The 21,060-nt window shown below is 39.9% G+C and overlaps 4 protein-coding genes across 8 annotated transcripts; 2 read left to right on the top strand and 2 right to left on the bottom strand.

Moving 5' to 3' along the window:
• Window positions 1-237: 237 nt before the first annotated feature.
• LOC109854304 (BTB/POZ domain-containing protein 1-like) lies at window positions 238-4,425 on the top strand. Its single transcript, XM_020427239.1, has 5 exons — window positions 238-531; window positions 681-1,606; window positions 2,101-2,454; window positions 2,541-2,717; window positions 3,591-4,425. Exons 2-5 carry the CDS (start codon window positions 734-736, stop codon window positions 3,753-3,755), a joined length of 1,569 nt encoding a protein of 522 aa, XP_020282828.1. The 5' UTR covers window positions 238-531; window positions 681-733; the 3' UTR covers window positions 3,756-4,425.
• A 104-nt stretch (window positions 4,426-4,529) lies between these two features.
• On the bottom strand, window positions 4,530-8,572 carry LOC109854301 (protein O-mannosyltransferase 1). Its single transcript, XM_020427231.1, has 7 exons — window positions 8,438-8,572; window positions 7,921-8,129; window positions 7,506-7,807; window positions 7,052-7,226; window positions 5,887-6,982; window positions 5,490-5,791; window positions 4,530-5,373 (listed from the first exon to the last, which is right to left on the bottom strand). The coding sequence occupies exons 1-7, from the start codon at window positions 8,549-8,551 to the stop codon at window positions 5,187-5,189; spliced, it is 2,385 nt and encodes a 794-aa protein (XP_020282820.1). The 5' UTR covers window positions 8,552-8,572; the 3' UTR covers window positions 4,530-5,186.
• Window positions 8,573-9,183: 611 nt separating this feature from the next.
• Window positions 9,184-12,045, top strand: LOC109854302 (replication-associated recombination protein A-like). Of its 3 annotated transcripts, XM_020427233.1 has the most exons (6): window positions 9,184-9,746; window positions 9,929-10,117; window positions 10,259-11,114; window positions 11,219-11,440; window positions 11,521-11,639; window positions 11,742-12,045. In XM_020427233.1, exons 1-5 carry the CDS (start codon window positions 9,207-9,209, stop codon window positions 11,628-11,630), a joined length of 1,917 nt encoding a protein of 638 aa, XP_020282822.1. In that variant the 5' UTR covers window positions 9,184-9,206; the 3' UTR covers window positions 11,631-11,639; window positions 11,742-12,045. The 3 variants fall into 3 exon arrangements, with proteins under 3 accessions (XP_020282822.1, XP_020282821.1, XP_020282824.1); XM_020427232.1 differs by having other exon boundaries at window positions 11,521-12,045; XM_020427235.1 differs by having other exon boundaries at window positions 9,184-9,737; window positions 11,521-12,045.
• A 752-nt stretch (window positions 12,046-12,797) lies between these two features.
• Window positions 12,798-16,627, bottom strand: LOC109854303 (dnaJ homolog subfamily C member 21). 3 transcript variants are annotated; one of them, XM_020427238.1, is made up of 3 exons: window positions 16,466-16,627; window positions 14,170-16,118; window positions 12,798-12,883 (listed from the first exon to the last, which is right to left on the bottom strand). In XM_020427238.1, exon 2 carries the CDS (start codon window positions 16,069-16,071, stop codon window positions 14,179-14,181), a length of 1,893 nt encoding a protein of 630 aa, XP_020282827.1. In that variant the 5' UTR covers window positions 16,072-16,118; window positions 16,466-16,627; the 3' UTR covers window positions 12,798-12,883; window positions 14,170-14,178. The 3 variants fall into 3 exon arrangements, with proteins under 3 accessions (XP_020282827.1, XP_020282826.1, XP_020282825.1); XM_020427237.1 differs by lacking the exon at window positions 12,798-12,883 and having other exon boundaries at window positions 13,901-16,104; XM_020427236.1 differs by lacking the exon at window positions 12,798-12,883 and having other exon boundaries at window positions 13,901-16,118.
• Between the last annotated feature and the right edge of the window lie 4,433 nt (window positions 16,628-21,060).

The following is a 21,060-nucleotide window of genomic DNA, read 5'->3' on the forward strand; positions in this document are numbered from 1 at the left end:
AGTGACATTACTCTGTAGTACGCGCACTTCTTGGTACACATGTCTTTTTTAATAAAGGAAAAGTCGTACGTTGTTTAACTAAGTGTCTCACTATCTCAGTTTTCATTGCATCCTTTTAGCGCTGACAGCTGTCAGAAAGCAGGAAGAGAAAAAGAGCGAGAGATTAAGTACAAAAGATAGTGTAGAAAGTGTAGTTACGTAAAGATTCGCAGATCGCAACTTTCTTCATTTCATTTCTAGGTGGCGCGCAGTGTCTTGCAGTATGGCGACGCGTTTTGATGCGAGGTTGTGAACCGCAAATCTTCCTATCGTAGCGTTGTTTTGAAGACAAAAGCGCAAGTAATTTCCGGTGTTTAAGAGACTTTCGATTCTTCGGCAATCAAACGTTTGTAAGACTTTGCAGCGCGCGCGCACCTTGCGATTCTCTGTCGCGTTCTCTTTACGTGCCCCAGGAACGTGTTTCTGCATGGCCAGCCTACGTATGTGTTGCGCATTGTATTTATAGCGATAACTCGTGCAGTCCGAAAATAGGTGAGTACTTATATACGTCCACGTGCGTCATCTTTGCGGACCCTCCGTCCGAGTGTAATTCTTGAATAATTAAACGAAATTTGTTATTGTACATACTTGTACGTATTTCTAAATATGTTCTTTTTAGTAACTCTTTGTTCGTTTCGCAGTTAAGAAGTGTGTGTATACATATACGCAAACATAAACACGCCGTGTTTTCAAGATGGGTCCACCTTGCGATTGGCAGATAAGCAAGCAAAATTTTGAGGAACGTGGTCAGTATCTGTTAGAAACTGGACTGTGGTCAGATTGTCAGTTTATTGTAGGACAAGAACCGCAGCAGCAAACTCTCAAAGGTCACAAGCTATTCTTAGCAATGACCAGTCCAGTATTTGAGGCTATGTTCTTTGGTGGCATGGCTGAAAAGAATGATCCAATACCAATAAAAGATGTTCAGCCCGAAGCATTTAAGGCTCTGTTGGAATATATATATACAGACAAGGTGATGCTGAGCTCGTTTGAATTGGCTTGCGAATTATGTTACTGTGCTAAAAAGTACATGATACCGCCATTGGTAGAAAAATGCACGAAATATCTATGGTCGGATCTTTCGCCGAAGAAAGCTTGCAGGGCGTTCGAATTTGCCAAGCTCTTTGAGGAGCCTGTACTGACGGACAAGTGTATGCAGATCATACGGTCAAAAACAGATGAAGTATTGAATGAATCCAGCTGGGAAGACATAGAGTTAGATACAGTTCTCACAGTGTTGGAACAAGATGAGTTGCAAATAAATTCAGAAGTAGATTTATTCAATGCGGTGGAACGATGGGCAAAGTCAGAATGTGGAAGAAAAAATCTTGACCCAACAAATGGAAATGCATTGAAATCTGTTATTGGAAATGCACTCTCTAAGATAAGATTTTTGAGTTTGAACGCACACGAATTTGCAGATGGTCCTGGCGGATCTCCTCTACTCACACAGGACGAATCGTTTGCGATATTAATGAACATATTATGTTCCGGCAACAAAACACCCATGCCCGAAGGTTTTTCTACTAATATGAATAGTAGGGCAAAGTCAGTTTCTTCAGTAAATGTACGTCGTATAAGAAAACTACAGTGTAATAGTGTTCCTTGTATGAATTGTCGTATAGGATTTCGGTGCATCATGAAAACTCCTTTGTAACTAAATAACTTAATTTTTTATCGCATATTTAATGTGCACAATAGCCAACAGTTAGACTCTTTATGACATTTATCCTCTTTTTTTTTTATCGCTACGTGATCTTTTTGAATCGCATGTTTTCTATTATTTTCCTGTCATGTATGCTTGTGTCTTTATATAACTCTTTGGTTTTATCTAATAAATTGACACGTCAACTGTATAAATCCCACTCTTTATTTTACAACCATCCTTATTAGATAAAGCTTGGCGTTCAAACAGTGCATGAGTTATCGATTTTATCTCTGCTTCACAAGATACTAAATTTTTTTCTTACTAAATAAAAACTGTATAAACAATATTTTTTTTACGAATGTGAGTTGTCTTAGCTAGTGTGTGAGTTCTCATTAGATTTCTTTCTTTTTTAGTTGCCCAAAAGGCCTTGTTTACCAAATATCTATGGCAACAAAATGAATAATAGTAGTCTGTGTTCTGATTTTGATGGAGAGTCCAATGGTGCGTTACGTTTTTCGCCGATCGTAAACTCAGACGCAGGACGAAATATGATCAAAGATTCTAGGAATCTAGATCTTAGGAATTTGCCGAATTCTTCGTCTTCTTCAGGAGTGTTTATGCGCGATGGGCCTAAATATTATTGCCTCAGATCGGTCGTTCAACAAACGGATTGTCTGAACACAAACGTGATGGACTGTTCCGTCACATTCAGCGTGGATAAAAATATTTGTGTGGTGGGTGTGCAAGTGCCTACGCAAATCGTCACGGTAAGCTATAAATATACGAGCCATTAGGCTAATTGTCTGTTTGCTGCTTCTTCATACTTAATATTTAATATTCGTTTTTTTGATAGGGAGGCAACTTCGCTCAGTCGTTGGACGCCGATATGTCTTACACCGAAATCTTGTACGCCCATTTGCTGGATTGTGACGGCGCACGTTTGACGTACACACACTTTACCACTAAAGCAAATTTCGGCAATCTCGTGGAAATTTCTTTTAATCGACCAGTTTACATTCAGAAGCATAAGGTTCGTCATTGCAATATAGTTTTTAAACAATTATGACTTAAGGCTCGTGAAATTACCAACAAGATATGTATAAGGCCTTACGAGCCATTCTCAAGATGTTTTGAGTAGAAACTTGTACGTGTATATATATACATACACATGTAACGAATTCAACTTGTAAATTTTTACAAGTGAGTGTTTTTTGAGTTGAAAACTCAAATCTTAAAATCATACGGGATGCNAGATTTGCATCTCACATATGACAGACCCCGGATACCCCCCTAACTAATTTTAAAATTTTGCGAAAAAAACTCCTCGGCCAGGAGTCGAACCTGGAATCTCCGGCTTTCCGTGCCATCGTCTTCCCTGTTAGGCCATCGAGGCACTTGGAGTTAGTTTCGCAATATACATATATCAAAGATGGTCTGATGAATGTTGTTTAACGCATTCTTCAGCCAGCGTAATTTTAAACAATTATGACTTAAGGCTCGTGAAATTACCAACAAGATATGTATAAGGCCTTTTTTTCGCAAAATTTTAAAATTAGTTAGGGAGGTATCCGAGGTCTGTCATATGTGAGATGCAAATCTGGCATCCCGTATGATTTTAAGAATTGAGTTTTCAACTCAAAAAACACTCACTTGTAAAAATTTACAAGTTGAATTCGTTACATGTGTATGTATATATATACACGTACAAGTTTCTACTCAAAACATCTTGAGAATGGCTCGTAAGGCCTTATACATATCTTGTTAATATAGTTTTTCTCATGTTGCGTCGCCAAAAACTATCAACTCGCATCTTGTTCTCATTTTTCGATTTTAAAATCTCGATTGCTCGCAAATACAATTCTGTTCTATGTCGATTGTTATAAAAATAATTTTCTATGAACAGGTTTATCGAGTTGGTGTGGTGTTTAACAAGGCCGGATGGTACCCTGTAGGAGTTTGCGCTCAAAACATGTCCTGTGATAATGTGTATTTCTCGTTTGGAGTTGGTAATACAGCACACGCAGTTCGTGACGGTCTTATTCGATCTATAGTTTTCACGTATCACTAATACCTGATGTCGATAGCTAACAAGGAAGGTTCCCGAAAATCTGAAAAACAATCCTATCTACGCAAAAGCGTGTAATGAAAGCGTTTATGTAATAAAATTAGTTAAATTTCACAATCATTTTGACAAAAATATTGTGTAAAAATTTATGTTAAAATAACATAAAGATGATAAACTGAAATTTTGTATTTGACACGGTTTCAAATTATCCTCAACGAAGTATCTTTTATTTTTAAATTTTTTCCCAAAGATATTCTTTGTTCTTCATTTCTAGTTTTTCGAGTTCATCGTTGCCCTTTTTTGCAATATCTATCGATTCTTTTTACGACTTAATAGTTCGAGAAATTGAAAAATTCAACAATTTGACATTTGTGTATGAGATGAAAAGGAGTCCAGTCAAGAAATAAAGAGTTCAATATATGTGATTAAAGATCTCTAAATCATGTTAAAATTCTGCAAAGTTTTGTATTAGTTTTATTTTTCCAGTTCTCTCCAACCTTCCTTGAGGCGAAATCTTGTACGTATATATTATGACAAGTACGATTTCTGACGAGAATCTACTTTTGTGTTGTATATTACAATAATACACTATTTTAATTTTTAAGCGCACGTCTTTCATTGTGTATAAATATTAAAACTGCTTTAATAGTACAAATATACTCATCGATTCTAACATGATTTTTGTTTTACTCCGTACAGATATTCTTGTTTAACTGGTACAGTGATGTTTATTGTCCAAAAAAAGAGTTAGAAATTTTACTTTTAAATAAGTACTTTATTAAATCTTCATGCACATGTACGTATATTTTTGTGTGATTTGATTTTTACACATCATGATCAGTTCCTACGAAAATCCATGTAAAAAACAAATTTACTTAAAGAAAGTTATAATACTGTTCCGTATCCCATTGTTTCAACAAAATCTAGTATAAGCGAGAGTTTTAAAACGAGAGATTTATAATAGATATATCATATTTTTAATATTTTTTTCTACATGGTTTTGTGATGTTTTTGACAAATACGGCGTCTAAACACGCTTTACAAAATAGAATTCAGTCTATATAAAGTTTCTATTCTTTTCTACATTGGTAAAATACATAAAAAAGAACACGCTTTTGTTATTTGTTCCATATATTGTGGCACACACTTTTGTTCTCTATTAAAAACGAATATATAAAAAATATTTCATTACACATATACACACATTGTACGTATTAATATGAGCATTATAACATTCATTAAATCTCTATAAAAAAAAAATAAAAAAAATAAAAAAAAACAAACTTTTTGTAAGCATAACGTTTGTTTTTTTTATAAATACGTTTTTTTATAAATAAGTGGTTTTTATAATTTATTTCATTTAGTCTCATACGTCGTTTAAAAATGTATCTTATGTCTTTAACTTCTAAGAATTAAGTCTTCATTGAATAATTCTTACGTTTTATGTACAATAAAATCCCAGGTGTCTCTCCATCTCAATTTTATCACATCCTTAGCGCTTAGAGCCGACGTCCCGTAACTAAGTACAATGAACTTCTTGAACACATAACAGACAAACAGCATCCAAATGATGACACCACATGTGAGAATGTACGATGAAATGTTTAATGGACGATGAGCGCTGAAAAATAGAAGAAATCCCAGAAATATAATTTATTAAAATTTTATTTTACACAATATAGAGATCGTGCGATTTCTATTGTGCCAGGTGTCGGTTTTATTAAATCGAAAACATACCTAATTAAATAATACAGATGATCAATCGTAGCGGCCGTCAATAGGACTTTGAAAATAAAAGCTGGCAAATAATGATGCAGAAATAAAGTGCGTTCGACGAACAAGAAGGGCAAGAAATGAAGAAAATATCCCGCTAACAACACGTAAGCGTTGTTGACAAATTTCTGCCATTCTTCCTCGGTAATATCGATGCACTTTCTTCTTCTTCTCATCAAGTAAAATATCAGCAGCGCCGAATACACGATTATTGAAACAGTGCCGGAATACCAAATCACGATGTTTCCTAAAAGATGTACTTGCGCCTGAAACAGTGTAACAAACTCAATTAAATCCATTTCACTAACAAATTCCAAAATAATGAAGAATAACCGTAATTAATTATTTTTTTTCGATTTACATTGCTGTTGTTGGACACCCAGTACGCGATTCCTCGAGACATCAGCGGCCACTCGAGAGGTCCGCTGGAATACATGTGGCTGTTTTGACTTTCCTGGCCGCCGAACAACATTTTGACTTGCAGTTCCGCAAACTTCTCCCAAAAGCTCAACGCGGTCGCCTGCAGCGGTATCATCTCCGCGCTAATCAGCTCCCGTTCTCGTTGCTTCTGATCCTCACTCTTGGTGTATCGATGCTCCTCGACATTCCAGATGGAATTGGTCTGGTCAACCAACCGATCCGCCACGACCTCGTGCTGATTGAAGCCCCAGTCGGGCAGTTGCCTGCCGCTGAACTTCAACGCAAACTCCGCGCCGTTTGCGTGCACGTGTATCAACCGCACTTGGCTCTGTATCGCGTGCCACGCGTCGCCAGAGTGATCCCTGTTCGTGATCTCCACTCGCCACAGATTCTGCGCCGGCATCGACACGTTGTAGTCAATGTAGCAGGAAACCTCCTGGCTCTGCGGCGTCATCGGAGCCGCGACGTCGTGCGAATTCAACGCTCTGCTAGTGATCCCGTGTACCAGTTGAATCACGTCGCCGTGTCGGATGGGCTCGCTGGGCTTCGTCACTACCAGATCGTTTTTGTCCGGCCTTTTGACGATCCACCAGTTGTTGACGTCCTTAAACGAGTAACAGGTGACTTGCTGTTGATGAGAACTACCTCGGCCGTCGGGGTATCGCAGCGGATACATGTGATTGTGACTGTGCAGCCAGCAGGCTCTGCCGTACGTGTGCCGGAGAGTGATCTGCGAGCCGTGCGTCACTTCCAGAGGCTGTCCCTTCGTGATGCTCGCAAGTCCACCTTCCAGACTCGCTTGGAACGCGCTCGTCATCACCGAATCGTGCGGTCCTGCCTTCGAAAGTATCGCCAGATGTACGTAAAAGATGCTCAGATACACGGTGGCCGTAACGCTGATCAACACAACGAGCCTCATCAGCAGATGCAGCCACAACATCGCGCTCGACAGGGTTTTTCTCGGCAGCAACGACCAGTAATCGCGAGCGATTAGGAAGAGCGCGAGAAGCATGGAATAAAATCCGACGTACTTCACGCTGCAAGATAAAAGTTGCGATCGTATACGCAAATTTGATCGGGAACGAGAACAGCGACGAGATACGTACCATAAGGCGCACGTTAAGTTCACGGTGCCGAGTGTCAGCCATATCCACCAGGACGCGGACGTCGGTCGGTCCATAACTTTCCGAAACTTAACGATGCACAACAGTCCGAGCAGCGAGAATTGTATCAACATGCTTTCCATCAATATAAATCTCGATTGTGTCAGCAAAGCATTGTCTGAAACACAATACTATTTATATCAATACAACATATCCGTACAACGCGTGAAATAGAAGCACGAAGATATCAATAGCGTCAATAAACACAATAATATAATAAATATTATACAATTATCGTATACATACACAAACAATTTCATTATTGAAATTATATAAAATTACACATTTTTTTTTCTCTATAAATTTCTCTATTCAAAGGATTAATGAAACAGCTGCGAACGGTCTGCTTTTCGCGATCTCTCGTGCAATGCGCTTTCTAATCTCACAAAGTGCCTACCGAATAACAATAGGATTCCGCCGATTGCCGCGGCCCATTGTCTCAAGCCCAGTTCCAGAACGAGATAGTATCCTGTTGGGATCAGGAGACTGCCGCATATCGCTGGTACCAGACGCAGAGCATACAACGGAATCGCATCGCTGTAAGGACTTCCGATTCTGTCGAACTTGAACTGTCCGTCAAATCCAGCAAGATAAGCTGCCGCGGACACCAGTTGCTTCCCCAGAGGTGGATGGGAATCGAAGAAAAACGTTCTCCTCATGTACAATCCGACGTACTTGCCGTAATGCAACTCGTCGAAGCTGCGGAAAGAAATAATTTATATGTGTAACAAACGTGTTATATTTTCATTCTCGCTTTGATCACGCGCGAGAACGTATACATATTTAAACTTTAAAAGTGCGCATATATTTACACTATACTTCGTGGCTCGTCGAGACGATAGAGGCGAGTACAAACACCCGCAATGAGTAAGACCGCAGCTATCAAATCGATCTCCAAGCTGATTCTGATTCGAGCGGAATTACTGTCGTTCGGTAAAAGCCGTTGCGTCTCCACAAAGTTTGTTGCTGGATTCGCTTTGTTATTTTCTACTGGAGTGTACGAAGCTGCCTGTTCACTCTTCTACAAAAGAGCGTAAATTAACACACATACGTGTGTAGTGTAAAAATAATTAAGTGATATGATAATTAATTATTTCTAGAATTTAAAAATAGAATCTAAAAAAACAATCTACACACTTCAAAACGATAATAAAAATCGACTAACTCTAGTTTGTTTTAAAACTTTAAAAATTCGCGGGCAAATAATTCGCGAGCTACGTAAAAATGCCGCCAAAATGTATTTCGCTTTGCGAAATTTTCTCAACGCGACACCGCGCGCACATTCCGACCATTTTTCACGTCAGAAACTAGATACAGAACCATCCTCACCTCGTTTCTTTGAATCACTTTGGAATGATCCGTCGTTGGATCGGCGTCCTGCGCCGAGTGCGCGCTGCTGTGCCTGTCATCCTGCGGTTTTCCTCGTCTGCGTCGAACTTCCATCGCGCCAAGTATTCGCCGCGAAGACAGTTTGCGCAAGAAACAGACACAGCGCACAGTTTTCGCAACTATCCTTAAAAAAATTTTTTGCGCATACCAGGAAGAAATATATTGCTTCAGTCGGACTATCACACGCGTTATCCTTGAATCGTTTCCTCGAGTAATTTTCTCAGATCAGTATACGTTTTTCGTCGCGTTTCCGGACGCTCAGTCGATTCCGAAGACCGTTCGGCACGTTTGAAGAGAAAATCTATAGGACGAGATCTGACGCGGTCCACGTCAGCGCAGTCTGATACGCCTCCAATGAAGGGTCCTTTTCTCGCAACGTGACCCCCCCATACGGAGATTCTCGCAGATTCTCGGAATTCCTGCGAGACGTTCCTCGGAAGACGGACCCAGGTCAATTACTCGCGTCGATGAGCGCGATCGAACGCGATCGATTGGGAATAGTGACGAGGACCCGTTTGCGAAGTCATCGAGTTTCACGAACACGCGCGAGCTTAGGTTAGCACAAGTTTGACATAACGGTATCGTCTCTAAAGATCCTGTTTCGACAACGGTTCTGCGCATCGCGCGCGCGGCAAGCTTTGTACTTTTGCGCTCGCATCTTTCTCGATCCTTTCGTCACCTGTTGCATTGTTATTGATTTGTTGCAAGCATGGATGTCGACAAGATATCGTGTCCGCTATGCGGCAAGGATTTTGCCTCGTCTGTCATCGAAGCTCACGCCAGCAAATGTTGTTTTCTGAACGAAACCGCGTCGGACAAAGACAAGTGGACCAGTTGGGACAAAATTTTGTTGAGGGACTCTAGTCCAAACAATAGAGGCGGTAAATTGTTGAAAGACTCGAGTCCCAGCAACAGAAGCGGCAAATTGTTAAAAGACTCGAGTCCCAGCAGTAGAAGCGGCAAATTGTTAAAAGACTCGAGTCCCAGCAGTAGAAACAATAAATTGTTGAAAGACTCGAGTCCCAGCAGTAGAAACAATAAATTGTTGAGAGACTCGAGTCCCAGCAGTAGAAACAATAAATTGTTGAAAGACTCGAGTCCCAGCTGTAAAAATATTAATTTGAAATCGGCACATGTGAAACGAGCCAATTCATTAGATTTACCCCAAAAGAGGAAAAGTTCTTTGGATCAGAGTTTTCTGGAAGAGGAAGATCTTAAAGTTGACTTACCAGAAAAAAGTGTAACTATTGTTAGTTTATTTTGTTTCATTTTTAAAAGGTATTTTGATTGAATATGCCACTTTAAAATTGTTTTACTTCAATAAATCAAGTTCAGTTCAATATAAGATATAAAGTAAATCATTTATTGTTTTATATTTTATCTGTATGTAAGTTCTTATATTCCTACATAAGATACAAATTTTACTTACAGACAAACAAAGGATGCAAGAAATTACGTGGAAACGAATGCACGCCTCTTGCAGAACAGATGAGACCCACGTCATTACTGAACTTTGTCGGCCAGAAACACATTCTTGGACCAAATACTATGCTCTCGGAGCTCCTGCAAAAGGGAGAGATTCCCAACATGATTCTCTGGGGTCCGCCTGGATGTGGCAAAGTATTTCGTTGCATGAATCTCTCTAATTTTATCTGCACGAACACACATCTAGAAGATGCGATCGACAATGCCAAACTGGTTATACGAAAAAAAAATTAATAAATTGACAATATTTCCACATGTATGTTCGCTTTCTTACAGACGTCTTTAGCCAACGTAATCGCGCACATGTGCAAGAATGACGCGAGTCGCAAGCTCCGATATGTCAAACTCTCAGCGGCGATGGCTGGCGTTCAGGAGCTGAAGGAAGTCATCAGCATCGCCGCAAATCATGCCAAATTCGCTCAGCGCACAATAGTGTTCATGGACGAGATACACAGGTTCAATAAAACTCAGCAAGATGTGTTTTTGCCGCACGTAGAATCTGGGACCATCACTTTGATCGGCGCGACAACGGAAAATCCTTCATTCAGTTTGAATTGCGCATTGTTGAGTCGGTGCAGAGTGATCGTTCTGCACAAGTTGTCCGTCGCGAATCTGATCTCGATCTTGAGACGCGCAGTAATTTCACTGAAGGGCATAATACACGAGTTTGATAAACGCGAAAGCGATCAAGCGAAAGAAGGTACATCGAGAGAAGATAAGATCAAAATGGAACCATCCCACAACACGAAGTTCATTATAGACGAGCGGACAATAGAGTGGCTGGGTGAGACCTGCGACGGTGATGCGCGAATAGCTCTGGGAGGGTTGGAACTGGCTGTGCGATGCAAGGCGCCGAATGAAGAGGAATTATTGAGCGTCGGTCCGGCCATAATAACGTTGAACGATATCGAGGAAATTTTAAAGAAGACTCACATGTTGTACGATAAGAAGGGCGATCAACATTACGACATGATTTCCGCGTTACACAAGTCGGTCCGAGCCAGCGACGAGAACGCTTCGCTTTACTGGCTGACCAGAATGATATCCGGCGGTGAAGATCCGGTCTATATCGCGCGAAGATTAGTGAGAATGGCCAGCGAAGACATCGGCCTAGCTGATCCGAAAGCTCTCGGTTAGCTGATTAGTAATTCTAGTTGAATTTGAATTTGTGAAATTTTTATTTCAATATCGCGCACTCTCACACGTCATTATATATTATTAATATATTTGTTTCAGGAATAGCGATGCACACAATGCACGGTTGCAAAATGATTGGAATGCCTGAGTGCGATGTTCTCCTGGCGCAATGCACAACGTATCTAGCGAGAGCTCCGAAGTCTAGACTAATGGACAACGCACTTAGAGCTGCACAAAGAGTGGTAGCCGAGCACAAGGGTCCGCAGCCAGGAGTGCCCTTGTACCTGAGAAACGCCCCCACAAGACTCATGAAGGACTTGGGTACGCACACATATAAATTCTTTATATTGTGCAATTTTATTCTCTGATAAAATTCCTTAAATTGAAAATCAATCTTTCAGGACACGGAAAGGGATACAATATGAGGCAGAAAGATGAATCGGGACTGAGTTATTTGCCGGAAGGGCTGGAAAATCTAGATTTCTTCGGAGATAACGATGATACAATGTGAAAGTTTCATGTAATTTTTTTTTCTTTTTTTGTACTGTAGTATATTTTTGTTCTAATATTGCGTTACCACTAGAGAATTAATGCTGTATTTTTTTATTTTGTACTTTATCAGATAGAGAGAGAACTTTTTTCACAGAAGCTTGAGTATCATGAACATTGATGTGTAAGTAAAGTAAAATCGTGATGTAATGTACAGTATATGGATGTATATATGTAAATCTATAAAACTAAAAGCGAACTGTTATCAACACACAATAATACATACAGAGAATATGTATATAAATAGGAAGCATTGGGTTATCGTTGCTCATCGAATACGTTTAAATATTGTATCGATTTCACACAAAAACAAATTGAAGATTCAGTAACAATTATTTGTTCTATTATATGACACAACGTAAAGTTTCAATTCTTCAATCTTTATGAACTCGCACATTTTCTCCAAATTATAGTCTTGTTATTAGCGGGCATGTCTACGATTTCTACTAACAAAATATTGTTGTCCTTGGCCAGCTTTTTCAAGTCTCTCACATCTCTCAGACCCCACGTCGAATTCTCCAGTTTTAAATTCTTATCGAAGATCACGTTACTTTGCGGAGTGATCTGACCATCAAAAGCGTACGGTCCGTATGTGATCAGCAGTCCGTTCGGCTTCAGCAACAGTCCGGCGTTCTTGAACAAACTGATGGTGCACTCGTAAGGCGAGATGTGTATCATGTTCGCGTTATAAATGTAGTCTATGCTGTTTGGCTGGAAGATACCGTAACCCCACTCTTGGTAGTTCGTTGTGACGTCAATGTTCACGGGTCTTTTTATATTTAAGTCTCCGTAAGAATGTGCCTCTATGCTTTCCAGAAGTCGCGATTCTCTTTCTGACGGATAAAACATGACTTGCGGAAAATGCGGCGCAAAGTATGCGATGTGTTGTCCCGAACCGGAAGCTATCTCCAGGAAGATGCCACGTATAACATAGCGTTTTAAAACCTGTAGGATTGGATCCTTGTTGCGCTCCGCCGGAAGATAAACGAGTTTTTTGTTATCCATATTCTTAACACGCAACCTTGAAGAAATTTTAAAATATGGCTTTACTATTACGGCTTTTTTGTTATGGAAAATGTTTGCACAAATGTGCGTGTCTCACCTTCTATTCTCTTCTGCTAGATGCTCGGTCAATTTGTTTATTTCAGTAATTTGTTTACTTTCGAGTCGGTCACCTGATTCTACTGTTTGCGTACCTACAGAAACAGGCATATCCTGAAAAATGGAAAATATTTTTCACAACAACGATACAATTTTTGTGTGAAATAAGATTTATATAAATTTAATAAAAATCGTAAAAAAATTTTCTAAATTTATTAATTGTTACACATGCAAGTGAATTGTAGGTGAAGTTTCATGAATTATTCAATACTTTACAATGAGCTAATACATTTAAGGAACTGTAAGAGAAAGAAAATAACAAGTAACAATTGATTGGATAACGGATAATAAAACAAGTTCAGTGTTAATTTAATGTCTCTACGCACATATTTATTGATAAACATTAGTTTCATTACAAAACTATTTATATGAGATGAATTATAACTTTCATTTCTTTTGTTTATCAAATAAATGACAAATTGTAGAACTATATGTAACAGAGAATACCTGACAACCGTACATCAGCATTGACAGAACGTATCAAAGTAAACACAGTAGGGATAACAGAGACATTAGGACCTTTTTACACCAGCGTGATGTTCATTGCAACAATATGGATATAAATTGTTTTGAGCATATGCACAACGTGCAGCTGATGCGATCTGCCTTGCATTGTTCAGATTAAAACACACAAGCCACAAAAAATTGTTACATTTATTCGATAAAAGTGGCTGCGATGAACATTGCTGTAATGTAAAAAGGTTCTTAGAAAATGGGTAACATGTAACATTTATGAGAGTACAAGTCATTTAACTACTAAACTCTCTCCTACTTTAAACTGATATCACAAGAGGAACATATAATTCAGCATCACAACAAAAAGGAAACTTAATGAGTGCTTGAACACACTTTTTTTTACTGTACAATATATATATGTACACAAGAAGAACACAAGTTGCAAAGATCTACACATTTTATCTACATACATTGTTCGTCGTAAAAGTCCCTGTAGATCGCAATAAATTACAATTGCAGCAGAGTTTTGCTTGTCTCAACTCGGATTTCGGGAGCAGCACCGGTTTTGCCCACTTTGGCACAAGTTGCGCGACGTTGCGGATACGTTCCATATTCACTGTCAGCACAGAAAAATCATTCGCGTGACGTGAACTATAGATTTGCAGTACTAGAAGTGCGTGAATATATTAGAACATAGTTTGCACATACTGCGCATACACACATATACAAATTACCGAGTGACCGACATACCATGAGGCCGACATAACCACGACATGAGGCCGCAAAAGACGAGCCGAGAGCAATCCGATTAAACCGAATCACTGATTTAAGTCAAGCAAAACTCTGTTGTATTTGAAATAATTTAACTACAACTCGATATTTACTAATTAGCTTCAACGTCTCTTTTTATCTGAGCTGTCTCTTTCTTTAGCTGCCTTTTCCTTTCTTTCCAGACTCTTTTTAGATTTCGTCACCTCTGGTATGTACACAGAGTGTCCGGTTTTCTTTAAATGTTCGAACAATTTATTTTTACTAGAAAACTCCAACGAACAAGTGACGCAGCAATGAGCCAAATTATTAACGTCCGCAGTTGAGCTCTTATTTTTCTCTCGCCCCTCTTTCTTCGATCGTTTCTTTGTTTTCTCAGGTTTCACTTTTTCATTAGCAACACTTGCGTCTTCTGTCGTTTCGTTCTCGTTGTCCGCCTCTTCTTGTTGTTCTTCATTCTGCGTCTCTTCGTTACTTCGCTGCTGTTTATTAATCGCGGCCTTCTTCTGCTGTAATTTTTTACGTTGTTTCTTGGACAACCACATCTCCTCGTTAAAGCTTATCGAATCCTCGTCGTCGTCACGTTCCAACGCAAGATCAGGATTCTGAATATTGCGCTTTTTCTTTTTCTTTTTCTTCTGCCGACCCGTCAATGCAATTTCTTCATCCTGATCCGATATTAATTCGTCCTCAGAAGTTAAATCGTCATCTTCATTTTCTACTTTCGCGGGTGGAAACGAAAAGCTTTTCATTTCCGGAACAGCAACTCCTGGTATTCCATTGCTCATCTTATTTGTTGATGGAGAAACTTCCGAGATTTCCTCGTCGTCCGAAACCAGCTCGCCGGGAGATGTTTCTTCATTATCCTCATTGTCCGATTGTCTCGCGTTGCTCTGAGAAGGTGGATTCAGCAAGAAATCAGGCATCTGCGAGTCCGTTGCCAAATTAGGTTTATTATCGAGCGAACCGGTAGTCGAGTTGCTTTCGTCAGAAATTTCCCCAGACTTTTCTTCATCAACATACAAATCCTTCATCATACTAACGTTCTCCTTGTGCTTCTTCGAGTTTTCGTGATTCGTAAAAGCTTTCTGCGTCTTGAAGACTTTATTGCAGGCGATACAGTAGAGAGCGTCGTCGTCTTCAATCGCTTTCTTGTCGTCCGTGCCGAATTCCGCCGCCAAATTCTTCTCGATATTCGTTAGCTCCGCCTCGATGTTCGAAAACTTGGACCAAACCGACTCGGTGTGATTGCGCAGTAACTTCTGCCTCTCCAGCAGATGCGCCTTCTTACGCTCCTCCAATTTTCGCAACGCCGCGGAACGTTTCTCGCGAGCAATTTCGGCCTGTATCTTCGCGTGAGCCTTTACCCTCTTGTCCTTTGCGCGAACGTGGGCGACGAGAGAGCGCACCTGTTCGTTTCTCTCGCGCCTCGCCTTGTCCCGCACTTTCTTGTTTTCTTTCTCGGCCATTCTAAGTATTCGCCGATTCGGCACCGTGCGTATGTCATAGGGATCTAACCAGGCGTATGATTTCTTGGTGCAATAACTCTGCCAGTAAACGTAAAAGTTATGCACCACGTCCTCGTAAGAGCTCTTGGAGTTACCAAAACAGGGAATTTCTTCGTCGGAATCGCCATCTTGGGCGAACTCCGCGTCCTCCGCTGTCAGTTTTTCGAAAACGTTTCGATAGACGGCATAGAAACCCTTTTCATCGTCCCCGTAACCCTTGAAACACGTCTCGGAGAAGTAAGGTGCAAGATTGAGGGAATCGTCCTGATAATCCGTGCCGAGACCGCCTTTCAAAATGCCCTCTCGATGCTGATCGTACCAAGCACGTTCCTGAGGATTGCTCAGTATCTCGTACGCTTGCTGCACAAGCTGGAACTGTTCCTTAGCCTCGTCCGGATTGTCAACATTCTTATCCGGATGCCATTTCAGTGCTAGCTTCCTGTATGATTTTTTTATTTCGTCGTCCGCTGCGTTTCTTGCAACTCCTAATACCTCGTAGTGACACTTCATTGTACCTCGGATACAATTAAACCCAACTCTCCCCTACGAGAGAATTCCTATTGTTTAAGAAAGGTTAAATTTCTATGTAAGCCAAAAAACATAAACACGAATTGAAAAGCGCAAAATAAGTCGCTACGAGACACCGATTTCGCCACAATATTTACACAAGCTCTATTTTTTTTTTTCAAAAAATTTATCCTCGTGTAAAATGTTTTACACCTAAGCTTGTTTACGTACAAACTCACTAATACGTATACACTTAATACGCCAATTTCACAGATACGTGATTGATATCTCTTTAGAGTACAAGTTTCTAATATCTCTTACATCGCGTAAGCCACGTGCAGTTAACTTTTTTAATGATTTACATCTCCCGAAGAAAAAAGAACATATATATGCTTACCTCTAATTATTAAAAACCCTTTTGTTGTTGATAAGATTTGTGCAGTACGCAACTGGCACCGAACAATTCAAATGACAAAATAATCATAGACAGCCTTTTTACTATTATATATCTCAAGTGTGTATTTTAACGGAATTCTCTCTACCATGGTTTGGTGCAGTATTGGCTCAGCGGAACGATTAAAGCTAGTCCATACGCCATTTTATGCGTCGTCTACAATGAGAATTTAAGCTGTAAGGGCGATGTCCCATTGAGCGGAAATCTATAGCGGAACGAAATGTGCGGAACCAGCTCGACCAATCGTAACCATAGAAAAAGCGAAGGAAAGAAAACGGAATGGCTATGATTGGTCGAGCTGGTTCCGCACATTCCGTTCCGCTATATATTTCCGCTCAATGGGACATCGCCCTAAGACTTAAGCTTTAAGAAGGTACAAGGCTCGTTTCCACTATCTACGATTAACTTACCGATCGATTGCGAGTCAATTGAGATTGGCCAATTTAGTCAATCGACCAATATGATTGGCAATTCCAACAAAATAATCGACCGATTAAGTTAATCGGAGATGGTGAAAACGGGTCTTATACCTTCTTAAAGCTTAAGTCTTACGGCTTAATGGGATCCTAAACTGACGGTCGAACTCCGTCAATTTACCGACTGAGTTTACAGCTTTTGGCGTCAGATTGTAGTAATATTTGCTTAATATAAAAAGTTATGCAGTTTGTACGTAGAAAACCAACTGCGTCCCGTTTTCGGAACAACATAAAGAACAATATAGAGCTCTCAGAAATGCGTTTAGAAGCCTAGTATGAATAAATAGTGTGCGTGAATATTTTCAGAACAATATTGGAATACACACACTATTTACTCATCATTTCACGCACACTATTTATTTACACTAACCTTCTAAAAACATTTCTGAGAGCTCTATATTGTTCTTTATGTTGTTCCGAAAACGGGACGCAGTTAGTTTTTTACGTACAAACTGCACAACTTTTTATATTAAAGAATTAGCACTACGATCTGACGCCATACGCTGTAAATTCAGTCGATAAAACAGATTCAGTTTAGGATCCCCTTAAATTCTCATTGTAGACGACGCATTATGTGACTTCTCTCTACAAGCAGAGACAAGACGGAAAAGTGGCCAAGCCTATACGAGATTCTCGCTTTTCCGATCTGTAAGCCAGCGCACTGTTTATAGGTGGTGCACATTGTCAACTACGTAGCCATATCCACGAGCGACCTGTGTCGGTACGTGCGCTATGTCCAAAAGTGGACATGGTTCTATTCCGCGCTATGTCCACAGCATGCGATTCCATTCTGTGCTACGTGCACGAGTTCAAATGGTCACCATCTTCAAATGTGTGAGTAAATTCGCGAGCGTGAATTTTTGATTACTTTTTTGGAATTTAAAATGACCGGTCTCGTGATGAGAAGATGACAAAGGAGAACAGAAAAGGTGATAAGAAATTGCAACTTTCCATACAACATAGATGTGATAAACAAGAAAAGATGTGATAGTCAAGAAAATTATATTATTTTAGCGCGAGCAACATCAGAATTCATAGATTCCACATAGTTGAGCGAATATAAAGGTATGAAAACTATAAAAATTTGCAACTTTTTCACACAATAAAAACGAGAAATGTATAATGGCCATTTGAAGCAAAAAAAAACACTGGTGATAATGTGTGTATGATAGAGACGTTACTTTATTCAAGCAGGTAACATAGAACGTTTTCGGCCTTAGATTAGTTACTTTGATATTTCTAGTTTGTAAACATGTGACTCGATAAGTTTTCAATTCAAGAACATCATATTTATATATATATTGATAAAGGCCTAATCTAAGGCCGAAAACGTTCCTATGTTACCTGCTTGAATAAAGTAACGTCATCTTTTAAACGATAAAATTATTTTTTTTAAGGTAAAATCATCGTTTAAAAAATAAAATCTCATCTTTGTGTGTGTAAGATAATATCATCTTTTAATAATGTGTTTAATTCTCTCTCTCTCTCTCTCTCTCAATCGCTTTCACAAAATATATTTAAAATCAAATGCGTTTGACACCCACACATCACACATTCCGCAAACGTTTAATAACACACAATTTAATAAGAAATATAATTTCTCGGACGGAGTGTGTGCTATATATTTACGTGGAAGGTTGCAGTTCTCGTCTCGTTTAATCTTGTCATATATATCGTAAAGTTAATATCAATTCAATTCTTCTCGGTATACATATATTGATTCGTGTGTTTCTTTTGCGCATTAATCTGGGTTTTACATATTGAAATTTTCTTTTAATCGATTCCTCATTCCGCTGTTTACTTATTTGCGCGTATGATATTACGCATATACACATATGTACGTCTAATAGTCGCACATATACACACATAAATCCGTGAAAACCGGTTGCCTTATTAATCCCGGCATTATCTTATTTATTAAACGGTCGAACAAGCGACAGTGCGAAAAACCATTACTTGTAATTAATGCGCTCACGTAGGGAAAGTAATAACCGCGTGTATCGATTTAGATAAAAATGGAGTGCGAAAATGCGGTTACCCCGAGTTACCTGACTGTTCGGCTGAATATTCGAGCGACAATATTTATCTGGCCGTGCTAACGACAGCGATTATCTCTTCGAGTAATATGATGGGCGGTTAGGACCGGTTACCAGCGATGCCGATCGATGCTAACCTCGATTAATTAAATTTTGTTACTGTATCTTTCTCTCTACAGGGTGGTGTTTCGCGGCTGTTACCCTTTTAAACGACAAAATCCTTGACTGATATCGTATAAAATTTTTTTCCAGCCAGACCGGTGGTGACAAATGTTTTCCAATCTGCGCGAGCAAATATCGAAAACACACTAAAAAAAAAAAAAAAAAAAAGGAAAATAAATTATCGAAATATTTTACGTTAAATGCTAATTTAGGACGAAATAAATAAAAAGAAAAGTATTTTGAACCAGTTTCGATATATTAATTCCGCGAACTGGAATTAATTTTAATATATCATATTTAAAACATCACAATTATCAAAAAATAAATAAATAAATTGGAATCGCGATAAAATAAAAAAAAAAACGAGGGGAAGAGAGTTACTTCGCCTTGAATAATTGATTAAGGCGCTATTTGTCGCTAAGAGAAAATTCGAACTCGTCTGACGATTTTGTAGCGTCACGTTTAGCTGATCGGTCGCCGTGTCATACGATTAGTCGCAGAACGAAATTAATCAGGTCGCACAAAAGCGGTCGTAAACCGCAAGCGAAGCTGCGTACAGAGTGCCGGTGCACTTCTGTTGTCGAGTTTCCAGTTAGTTGCGCGCGCGGAGGGCTGCTCGGGCGATTGTTTGAGCAGTCGCTCGAATTCCGGTGTATCACACAGTCGCCATTCATTCGCGCGCTTCTCTCGCTATCTTCCGATAGCACACACCACGCCACGGCAGTCGTTCTATCTTCCGATAATACACCGCGAATACACACACACAGAGAGAGAGTTCTCGACGCGCTTCCGCATTATATTTTTGCAGGTGTCGCGCACATCCTTGGATTCTCATGCGTTACGTGTGTGACTGCAAAGTATCCGATAAAAATATACTCACGCGCGACTCGCGTTTATTTATTTCAAAATCCATTTGCATTAAACGATAATCCTTCTCCCTCGCCCTCTCTCCTTCTTTCTCTGATTAACCGAATCTTTGATATAATCCATTGAATTTTCACAGCGCGTAAAATGCAACGCTATTATTACGCGGGAATTATAAAGCAGCTGGGATATAATTCATAAAGCGCGTTTAATGTATCGACGTGAAATTTTCACGAACTATTATAATACGCGAGTAACGAGCTCGCGCGCAACTTTTCGAGCGTTGTCGTATCGTTGTTGTCATGTGAATTTTGCGCAAAGGCAGCATATTTGCCAGGAAGTAGGATTTTTTTTTTTCCTCGATATCACGATGTACACAGGTGACACGAAATTATGCAAGCAAAGAAAGGAGAGAGAGAGAGAGAGAGAGAGAGAGAGAGAGAGAGAAAGAGAAAAAGAGAATCGCGTGCTCGGAAACACAGAACGGCGGTCACAGAAGTTTTAGCGATCGCCTTCGTGCTCGCCGTCGTTGCTCCATTCTTCGTTACACACGTGTGTAAATAAAGAGAAAGACCGCGCGTAGTTTATATACTTTGTGACCGTGTTGTACAGAGTTGATGGACATCGTCCGATGGCGCGGACTCGTTTACCATTAGACGCGGCCCCCCGTGTTTGCAACAGCGAGAGAGACCGACTCTCGCGCGCCGCGAATCTCGGCGAACGATAAACCGGCGCGAGAAACTCGAATCTGTGTGTGTGTGTGTGTGTGTGTATGTATGTGTGCACCGGACATTTCAACACTCGTAATTATACACGCCCATCCACGTAGCAAAGAAATTGATTTCTTCGCGGGTAGAATTAAATATTTCCGTTTTATTTCCCGCCCGTCGGAGAGCGGGCGGGCGTAATTTACGAAGCGGACACCGGCGAGTGCGCGCGATATATTTTCTTCGCGCACAAGTCCGGTTATTTTATATTGACAATTTGTCACTTAACGGTG

The sequence above is a fragment of the Pseudomyrmex gracilis genome, unplaced genomic scaffold (genome assembly GCF_002006095.1).
Source record: "Pseudomyrmex gracilis isolate BER0280 unplaced genomic scaffold, ASM200609v1 scaffold_62, whole genome shotgun sequence".
Lineage (NCBI taxonomy): Eukaryota > Metazoa > Arthropoda > Insecta > Hymenoptera > Formicidae > Pseudomyrmex > Pseudomyrmex gracilis.